Source organism: Lolium rigidum, chromosome 5 (assembly GCF_022539505.1).
Source record: "Lolium rigidum isolate FL_2022 chromosome 5, APGP_CSIRO_Lrig_0.1, whole genome shotgun sequence".
Taxonomy (NCBI): domain Eukaryota; kingdom Viridiplantae; phylum Streptophyta; class Magnoliopsida; order Poales; family Poaceae; genus Lolium; species Lolium rigidum.
The window spans coordinates 263661514-263670978 of record NC_061512.1 but is presented as its reverse complement, the minus strand read 5'-3'; the positions used below and the strand labels follow the sequence as shown (position 1 = coordinate 263670978).

At 48.4% G+C, this 9465-nt stretch overlaps 3 protein-coding genes across 3 annotated transcripts; all 3 read right to left on the bottom strand.

The window, feature by feature from the left end:
- Positions 1 to 622: 622 nt before the first annotated feature.
- LOC124657583 (mavicyanin-like) lies at positions 623 to 1263 on the bottom strand. Its single transcript, XM_047196111.1, has 2 exons — positions 1098 to 1263; positions 623 to 966 (listed from the first exon to the last, which is right to left on the bottom strand). Exons 1-2 carry the CDS (start codon positions 1261 to 1263, stop codon positions 623 to 625), a joined length of 510 nt encoding a protein of 169 aa, XP_047052067.1.
- A 1092-nt stretch (positions 1264 to 2355) lies between these two features.
- On the bottom strand, positions 2356 to 3866 carry LOC124657582. Its single transcript, XM_047196110.1, has 3 exons — positions 3838 to 3866; positions 3522 to 3752; positions 2356 to 2663 (listed from the first exon to the last, which is right to left on the bottom strand). The coding sequence occupies exons 1-3, from the start codon at positions 3864 to 3866 to the stop codon at positions 2561 to 2563; spliced, it is 363 nt and encodes a 120-aa protein (XP_047052066.1). The 3' UTR covers positions 2356 to 2560.
- A 1813-nt stretch (positions 3867 to 5679) lies between these two features.
- LOC124651507 (transmembrane 9 superfamily member 8-like) lies at positions 5680 to 9465 on the bottom strand. Its single transcript, XM_047190589.1, has 7 exons — positions 9346 to 9465; positions 8051 to 8215; positions 7851 to 7960; positions 7669 to 7774; positions 7465 to 7577; positions 7220 to 7373; positions 5680 to 7111 (listed from the first exon to the last, which is right to left on the bottom strand). The coding sequence occupies exons 1-7, from the start codon at positions 9463 to 9465 to the stop codon at positions 5954 to 5956; spliced, it is 1926 nt and encodes a 641-aa protein (XP_047046545.1). The 3' UTR covers positions 5680 to 5953.

Below are 9465 nucleotides of genomic sequence, written 5' to 3'. Positions count from 1 at the left end.
CCCTGCAGCTGCCGAAGAGGGCGAGCTTGTCCCGTCGCTTCCGAAGAAAGAGGAAGTCGTCGCCGCACTGCTTCTAGAGAGTCGAGCTCGCCGGGCCGCCTAGTACGATCAAGATCTTGAGTACGTTCCAATTCACTTCCGATGAGGAGGAGGTCGTTGCGCTGACGCCAGATGAAGGAGAGGTCGCCGGGCCACTTCCTCGTAAGCTCGCCGCGCTCTTTCCGTAGAGGCCGCGCAGCTGCCGTCGCCGGCGTAGGTCACGGCGCCGGGTGGAGAGGCGGGGATCGAGGAAGCAGCGCCGTTGTAGGGAAGATTTTCTATCTAGTGCGAGAGAGCAATTTTTCCTTTTGCAATTTTTCCTGGTTCTGATCAAGTAAACCACGCTGGCTCCACGTCCCGTTGCTACGTCAGCGCGTAGCGAGTCCGTATATTATTTAGTCCGTAAGTGTAGCATTACTGCTAAAAAAACGAGGGCTGAGCATCAGCAGTATATGGACAAAATCATGGTTCCTCAATTCTAGCGTCGTCACTGGTACATGAAGGCAAATGTTTCAGTTGATATACATCCCAATCAAACTCCTGCGAATTAACCGACACCACTAAGCCACTAAGCTCCTACGAATCAAGCGACGGCAGCAATGACAACGGCCAGCGCCGCGACCGCCAGCCAGGCGGGAGCGGTGAATGAGGTGGTGGCGGCGGCGGCAGAAGCAGCGGAGTCGGGCCCCGGCGGCACCATCGGCATCTCCGTGCCCACGAGCGCGCCGGGGTGCACGGTGACGGCGACCTTCATGCCGGCCTGGCAGAAGCCGTTGCCGCAGATGAAGAAGTAGCGGCGGCGCTCGTTGAGCGGGATGAAGTCCTTGCCGGAGGTCCAGTTGCCGGCGAGCCCGTCCATGGTGCAGTTGTCGTACCCCGTCTGGTTCACCTCGAACACGTTGTGCGTCCCCTTCTGGTACCGGAACGCTGCAAGAACAGATTGGGTGAGACGGCCGAGAGAGAGTGGTAGGAGTAGATCTGGTGGAGCTCCGTCCATGTCTAGAGCTGGAGACGGCGGAGCTGGAGAAATGAGAGGTGGGGGGGAGGGGTTTATATACAGATGAGGTCGCCGACGACGAAGGTGTGGTTGCCGGACCAGAGCGTGTAGTTGATGTTGGGGTTCCACCCGCGGTTGGCCCCCACGATGTGGTCCGTCGCGCCGCAGAGCCCTGCCGCGCAGCCGGCCACCACGGCGACGGCCAGCAGCAGCCTGGACGACGCCATTGCCGGAGCTCGAGCAGTCGCACTCCGGTAGAGAGAGTGAGTAATGGGTGTGAGCTCAGGACGGTGGCAAAGAGAGCAGCGTGGGGAATGCAGGGCAGGAGCACCGGAGTAGAAATAGTGGCAGTGACACAAATAAATCGGTCGTGCTCGTGACACTGGGCCACACGTTGACAGGAGGAGACGCACTGATTTTGGTCTCGTGGTGACCCGACTCTGGCTCACCTCTGGCCGGAACCCATTCCACAAATGCTGGAGTAATTTCATGCTGGTGCCAAAAGGCCAAAGCCAACTTTGAGATATACATCAATATATGAAATGTCACGAAGACGGTACAAAACACACCGAAAAGCAACACTGCTGGAAAGATAAGATGATATAAAGTCTAGGAATTCCTCAAGTCTATATAAATGGAGTCTCGATTTACGACTAATTCTAAAAATATATTAATTAAATTGCCATGGTTGCTTTTATAACAGTGCAGGCAATATTGTTTTATTTATTAAAAGAAAAAGATAATTGATCGATTAATTCACGGAAAACTAGACTAACCGACACAAACACTCTAACCGGCCGTCATGAAACATGACTGTTTCACGGAAATTCAAAATGAAACTCGGGTCCAGATGATCCCTTTATCTAGACCATTCAGTTTCCTTGGGATATGGGCCTCACAGAGTATAGTGTGCAGTCTTCCAGCACGTATGTCTATTATTAAACAGTAACCTGACCCACACATTGACCACATTAATGCCCATCTAGCCGTTGTCCCGTACTCGGTCCAAGCGGAGAATCGACGAACTGGACCGTGCTGGACTAACCACATTGTCTCAGTGAACTCATGATTCTGAGTCACTCGGTCCGGATGACACACGCACGTTGGCTTTCCCTGCAGCACATGACACCAGCAATTGTACATCGTGATTTATATTCCATCCGTCCCGCCGTCCTCTGCTCGGCTCACCACTGCGCCGCCGGCAGGCCTCGCTGCTCCACGCACTGGCCTCGCTCGCCGCCAGCCTGCTCTTTGCTCCACGCGAGCGCTCCTGGCCTGCTCGCGGGGCCGCGCTCGAGCTCGACGCGCTGCCGGTCCTCCTCGGCTCCACTGCTCCGTTCGCTCGTCGGCTGCGACGCTGCTCCGCTGAGCAGCTCCTCCTCGACAGCGCGCCACCGCGGGGCCTCTGCTTCTCCTCGACCTGGTCATCTCGTGTGTCGCCTTTGTCCTAGAACAAGTGCCCGTCGTCCTCTCTAATCAAGTGCTCACCGTCCTCTCTGATCAAGTGCTCGACGCCCTTCGTGATCAAGTGGTGAAATCGAGCTGTAGCTGTTGACTGAATGTTATCTGATCAAGTGCTCGCATTCCTCCCTGATCAAGTAAGGTGAAATTGAGCTGTACCTGTTGCCTGAAGAAGAAGGTACAGTACTACAGTTTAGACTTCAGTTATAAAAAAATTCTTTGCCCTAGTAGTAATTCAGTATTGGATATTGGAAATATGGAGTACTGTACTTCTTTCATGTAGTAATTCAGTAATTCTATGACTACTGTACATTCTATGATGCTACTGTACATTCAGTAGTAAACATTCTTTGCCTCAGTAGTAGTTCTACATATAAATATGTAGTAATTCAGTAATTCTATGATGCTACTGTACATTTCACTGGTGTGATGAAGCATTACTCTTAACATAGAACTTCACAACAATATGGTTTTAGTCAATATTAGACAAACGACGTTGCCCAGATCATGCAACCCCATTACTGTTAAATAATACTTGCCTACTCGTCACCCCAAGTTATATAAAGCACCCAGAACCACAGAAGATATGCACATAATTTCCATTCTAGAACTACCAGAAATATCAGTTTTGGCAGTTGATGTATCGCTGTCTCGCTGAGACAAAAATATCACTAAGCAAAAGCTAAATCCTGACATACACTCCAGAAGTCATGCACAACTGTATCTTTTTATATCAACAATCACAGAAATTCAGATCGACATTTTCTATCACTAAGCAAGGTAGGACAAATCACAAAAATAGTGAGACGCAAAGGCGTTTTGGACTGCCAAACTGGGTGAATACATACTCCACAGACAGGAATCCAGGACGACATTTGCTATCAGCAAGCAAGCTACACTTTTTTTATGCAGTCATCAAATTCAAGTGAGAGGTACCATTTCCAGCAGCTAGCTGTCTTCTCATTTCACAACCAACCCATGAGATTTGAGCTGCACGGTACAGTCAGGACATTCGGGCAATTACCTCTTCGTCCACCCAGCAGACTGGGGATTGTCGATACCGGTTGACTGCGCGGAATCAGGGCCATCAGCGCCTCCCATCACGCTGCCGACATCTCCGACACTAGCTCCGTCTGCGAGATCCCCAATCACCGATGCACCGGCCGCCGCGGGGCCAGCGTAGCTGCTGGCAGAGTCGTCCCCATGCAAGCTCAAGACGGCTACCTCCGCTGGGCATGCATCACAGATTGGTAGACTGCGGGTCAAAATTCGCCCCCTGGTTAGACTCAGATAAGTATGCACCCTACCACTGAAACAAAATGGGGGGAAAACCTGCAAACCTGCTCACCGGATCCAGAGGGAAATCCATCGCTATCATTTTCCCCGGTTCGAATATAGATTCGAAGCTGGGCTTGTTGGTTCTCCGGCTGACAACGAGAGCGATACGGATGGGGGAGCGATGCGCGCGCCGCCACAAATAAAAGGAGGCGACTGCGACGCTGAGGTGCCCTAGGGGGGAGGGTGCCTGCCCGAGGCTGGTCAGTCACTTTCTACGAGGCTGCCCGAGGGGAGGGTGGACGCCGATGCATAGCCAACCCCGCCGCCCGGTCGGCGCTCGCGTTAGAATCGACCGGCCGCCGCTCGCGAAGAAGAAACAGGGGTGGGGGAAGGACTTTCTGGAACGGTCGGGGAACAAACATCCACTTTAACCCCCCACCGGTTACCTGGACCAGGGTCCTTCACGGTTTGATTACAAACTGCGCATCAACGCCCGTCTCCATACTCTCTGCCCCACTTCATTTAATGCCCCTCGTATTTCCTCAGTACACGCATTTCTCCCGCACCGTATTCGCAGACGAGGGCCACCTATCACGAATCCCAGCGCACTGAATAGCGGTCCAGATACCGGGATCATCTGGACCTGAGTGCCAAAACGCCCCTCCCTTCACTGTTTCATGACTACCACAAGGACAAACTAGAAAAAATTCTCCATTTCGAAAACAAACAAACAACAAACCCAACTACCAACACAAACTGTAAACACACCATCCAAAATAACAATCATCTCTGAGGCTACCGACCAATGGCTTCATCATCAGTCCTTCACGCGCCAGCGACTCCAATTTCACCGGAGAGCAACCACCTAAGGGCTTCTTTGATTCATAGAATAGGAGTATAGGAATAGGAAAAATATAGGATTGAGATGTCATAGCTAGTTAAATTCAATGGAAAGATAAGTTATGTTTGATTGTACCAAAGAAAATAAATTTATAAGGTATGATCTAATGTTTTATTCCTATAGAATTTGCAGTACAAGATTCATATATAATTAATTCCTACAATATATTCCAATGAATCAAACACGTGTTGTAGGCAAAAAAAAATATAGGATCTAAATCCTACACAAATTCATTGCAAATCATATAAATCAAAGGGATCTCATCGTAGCGGCCAATAGAATTTCACCTAAGAAGATGTCACTGTAGAGGCCTTGAGAATTTCTCAACCACAGTTTTGTGGTTGTCAACAGAATTTCTCAGCCACTGTTTTGTGGTGTCACGTTTGGTAAACTTTTATCAAACGTTTTTTGGAGGATATGACTGTAGATGCTCTTAAGCTTGGCAAAGTAAACGAAATTTGGATGATGCAACGGGTGATAAACTAATAATGCAATGCCATGAACATTGTAGAGCGCAAACGAATAATAGGATATGAAGTCTAAAAAGGGATTACTTGAACTTATTGTAAAATAATATATTGATCAAATTATCCTATCACAAGAGTGGATGAGCTCAGAGGGGTGGCGAGGAGTGGCGGTGACATAAATTTCTCAGCATCGGATCGAGTAGTAGTGGATACTCGTGACGCTGGGACATACATCGACACGACGACACGCACTGATTGGTCTCGTGGTGACTCGACTCTGGCCCATTTCTGACCGGAACCATGCGACGATGCTGGACCAATTACATGCTACTCTCCAAAGCCAACTTTGAAATATACACCAATGTGGAATGCCAGGACGACAGTAGAGTCCAACATCAAAAGGCACCACTGCTGGAAAGATGAGCTAATAAAGTTCTAAAGAAGAGGTCGCTATATATAACTTATTATATGATTCTAAAATACAATGATCAAAATGTTGTGATTAGGGTAACCCAGAGCAAGAACTATACCAGTCATAATCAATTGAATCTTATACACCGGCTGATAAAATTCTGCGAAAAGAGTCAACTACATCACAGTGTATTCTTCTTCTACCCTTGTAACTCACATGTATCACCTGACCACAATAAACTTAAATCATGCATAGCTAATCCCAAAATGTATCTTTTCCTGATATGACTGGATAAAAAATTCAGGGGGATGATCCCCGCTTTCACCTTAATCGTACAGTTATCTCGACCCAAAACCTGAAAACATATGCTATGCTCCACTGTCTTGCGGCTGAAGCGACTAATCAATCTTCACGGACGAGTAGATCAGCCTTGTGAACCAGAAGCAGGCGCAGAAGCCGATAGTCCCAGTGAGCACGAAGAAGGAGAAGGAGGCGAGCAGCATGTACCCAAAGTACAGGATGCCCGACACCAGCTTGCTGATCTGCAGCTTCGTGTAGAAGTAGAATCCTGCGTACAGGAAGAGGTACAGCGCAGAGGACCCTGAGGTGAGGTAGGACCTCCACCACCAGTTGTAGTCCTCGCTGCACAGCTGGAAGTAGCAGAGCACGACTGTGATCTCGGCACAGGTGATGATGAGGATGACGAAGACCAGGAAGAGGAAGCCGAAGATGTAGTAGAACTGGTGTAGCCAGATGGAGGTGAGGATGAAAAAGAGCTCGATGAAGACCGCGCCAAACGGTAGGATGCCACCGATCAGAATGGTGAAGAGCGGGTTCATGTACCAGGCCTGCTCGGGGATCTGTCGTGGGATCTTGTTGGTTTTCACTGGAGGCTCCATGGCGGGTTTCTTGAACCCAAGATAGCTCCCGACAAACACAAGGGGCACTGAGATGCCAAACCAAAGGAGGACCAAGGCAAACATGGTGGTGAATGGAACAGCTCCAGATGACTTCTCCCCCCAGATAAGGGCGTTCAAGATGAAGAAAATGACGAAAGCAATCCCTGGGAATAGGAAAGCCGTGCGCAGGGTTATCTGCTTCCACTCTGAACCCTTGAACATCTTGTAGAGACGTGAAGAAGAATAACCAGCAAGCAGCCCCATCAGGACCCAGACAAGAAGCATTGCAGTCATTAGTCCTCCCCTGTTTGATGGAGAGAGGAAACCTAGAACAGCAAAGATCATTGTAACTAGCAGCATGCCAAAGAACTGAACTCCGGTGCCAACATAAACGCAGAGCAGATCAGAGTTAACTGGAGGGCGGAAAACATCTCCATGAACAAGCTTCCAGCCAGTTTCCTCCTGTGCCTCCTCTTGAGTTTCAAGCTGGTTGTATCGAGATATATCTCTATACAGGGTGCGCATCATGATCATGGCCACCATACCGGATAGGAAAAGCACAATCATGAGAGAGTTCACAATAGAAAACCAGTGAATCTGATCATCAGACATCAACAGATAGGTGTCCCACCGGGATGCCCACTTGACTTCACTCTCCTGCAGAAGTAACAACAAAACAGTCCATAAGAACCATAATTCAGCAGAGCTTAACTTAACATTCAAGGTTAGGAAACTATCATGTGAAAACCAAAAAGAAATCAGTACCTCAAAGCGAACATCATAAGTGAATATGATATCTTTGCCAACCTCAACCTCCTGAGGAGTTTCAGAATTTATCACAAACTTGCTATCATGAGGATCACAAGTGCTCAAACGAGTGTTTGCATCATTCCATTTCCCATCAAACTGATGCTTGATGCTGGTGCAAATGTATATGAAAGAATACACAACTTAGCTTCATTCCATAAGCTATGTAGCAAAAATATCAACAAGCAAAGTTGAAAGAAAACCTGAATGGTTTGACCTCAAATCCGACTATCCTAGAAAGTTCGGATTCCTCATCCTTGTGGTACTTCACTAAAAACGATAGATGGTTGTGGATGAAGTGCTTCTCCTCCTTGCTCTGGAGATACGTTTGTACATGTGACTTCGTTAGCCCGATCATATGTGCAAGACAAGCGTGTAAGCACGATGAACTGGTAATATGAACTTACTCCAGAATACTGGCCCTTGACGCCAACATGATATCCACCTTGATAAGCGATGGTGTTCTTATCTTGCCTTTGAACTGGAACAACTAGTGGCAGATTGTCAAGAACCCTGTAAAGCAAACCATGTCAGCACCTTGGAAATGAGTACGTTCACTGAAGTGCAGCAATACATGTATAGTACTTACATGTTCACACGGTACTCATCCTCAATCTTTTCCTTGAGCTCCTTCGCTTCTTTCTCGGTAACAGTTAGTTTGCATACAATCTGGCACATCTTGGGCTCCCTCATTTGGAACTGTGTTTCAGAAAACAAGGATGACAAGGCATTAGGCACATTAGTTAGGACAATGAACCTGGCTTACTCTTTATACAATGCAATACTTACCGCATAAGGGGAGTTCTCAATCCGATCACCACGAAGAACCTCACCAAGATTTTCAGAGCTGTCAACTATGGTACTGGGCTTGCAGAAAGGAAGGGAGTAGTACGTGTAGGGAAGCTGAGTCTTGATTGATGTCAGCTTGTTCACCTTCACCATTAGTTCATCCCCCTGCAGACAAACCGAGATAGCAATCCAGGACATTCTTGTCAGAAAATAAAACGCTATGATTCCATATACTACTATTTTACACATAACTCCTAGTAGAAATATTAGATCCATGAAAATATAAGTATCTCAGTGCAAAAGAAATCCAGCCTTTTAAGCAATAAATAGCTTAAGAAAACTACATCACAGATTATAAAATGAAATATGCAAACAAGAAAACTACATCAGGGATCATCTATATATACGGCTGCAGCCTTTTAAGCGATAAATAGCTTAAGAAGTGCTTGTGTCACATGTAACTACTGTGAACTGGGTTCTCTAAGACAACAGATTTCCGCTTGGCCAAGATGGCTACTCCACTGATTCAGCTGATTGAGCCCCAACCGTGGTCCACGGATCAAACTGAATATTTCCTATCCCCGACATCCACGTATTTCTACAATCCGTAGGTAATTGTTTAGGGTCACTTATCAAGTACTAGTAGCTACAATTTATGACGATCAGTGAGCAAACGCTAACACCGCTATGTATATCAAATCAACCAATCCAGCTACCCTTCGTGTCAGAAATTCCCAGTAGCACACTCGTGGCATACAAACTGCAGCACGTGTACCATGATCGATCGTCGACATGGGACACTACATGTACCATGAATGATCCTCAACATACTATAACACGTAATGCAACATCGATCCAGGAGACCATGCACTGATAATAGTTACTCCAGTATCACAAGATGCAGAGGATAGCTTATCTCAAAGTCCTGCTTAGATAGAAGCTCAGGATAAATCACCAATTAGCACGCGTACTCCAGATGCAACCTTAGCTAGGTGAGGTAGTAGGCATGCGTTGACTCCAAAATCTAACAACTACTGTTCGGATCAGAGGAGTGCACGCACGGAGGGAGGGAAAAAGCGCGCGAATTTCAGGCGCAGCCGGGCGAATCTCGTAGGCACGATCGTGTCGGAGGCGACCTAATCATCGAACCGCGCTGGGATCCGGGGGGTCCTGGACGGGGAACCACCGCCCCGTTGACCAGATCCCATCCAGCGCGAGCGAGCGCCTACGAGCAACCGCGGCGGCTACTCACTCGTCCACTCCCTAGGTCGATGCAGGAGGTGGAAAAGGCTCACCTTGGCGAGGTCGGTCGGGGCGACGCCGGGGAGGTAGAACCCGGCGGCGGGCGCGGCCGAGAGGAGCGCCGCGAGCGCCGCCGCGGCGAGGGCACACCGGAGCATCGCCGGCGCCCGCAT

Excerpts from the sequence above, each read along its gene's own strand:
- LOC124657583 (XM_047196111.1), bottom strand. The coding sequence starts at position 1,263 with ATGGCGTCGTCCAGGCTGCTGCTGGCCGTCGCCGTGGTGGCCGGCTGC. Across the intron at positions 967-1,097 it reads CGTCGTCGGCGACCTCATCT|CGTTCCGGTACCAGAAGGGG; the intron begins GTATATAAACCC and ends CTGTTCTTGCAG.
- LOC124657582 (XM_047196110.1), bottom strand. The coding sequence starts at position 3,866 with ATGGATTTCCCTCTGGATCCGGTGAGCAG. Across the intron at positions 3,753-3,837 it reads CCTCTGGATCCGGTGAGCAG|TCTACCAATCTGTGATGCAT; the intron begins GTTTGCAGGTTT and ends TTTGACCCGCAG. Across the intron at positions 2,664-3,521 it reads TCTGCTGGGTGGACGAAGAG|GCAACAGGTACAGCTCAATT; the intron begins GTAATTGCCCGA and ends CTTCTTCTTCAG.
- LOC124651507 (XM_047190589.1), bottom strand. The coding sequence starts at position 9,465 with ATGCGGGCGCCGGCGATGCTCCGGTGTGCCCTCGCCGCGGCGGCGCTC. Across the intron at positions 8,216-9,345 it reads CCCCGACCGACCTCGCCAAG|GGGGATGAACTAATGGTGAA; the intron begins GTGAGCCTTTTC and ends GTTTGTCTGCAG. Across the intron at positions 7,775-7,850 it reads GATGAGTACCGTGTGAACAT|GGTTCTTGACAATCTGCCAC; the intron begins GTAAGTACTATA and ends TTTGCTTTACAG.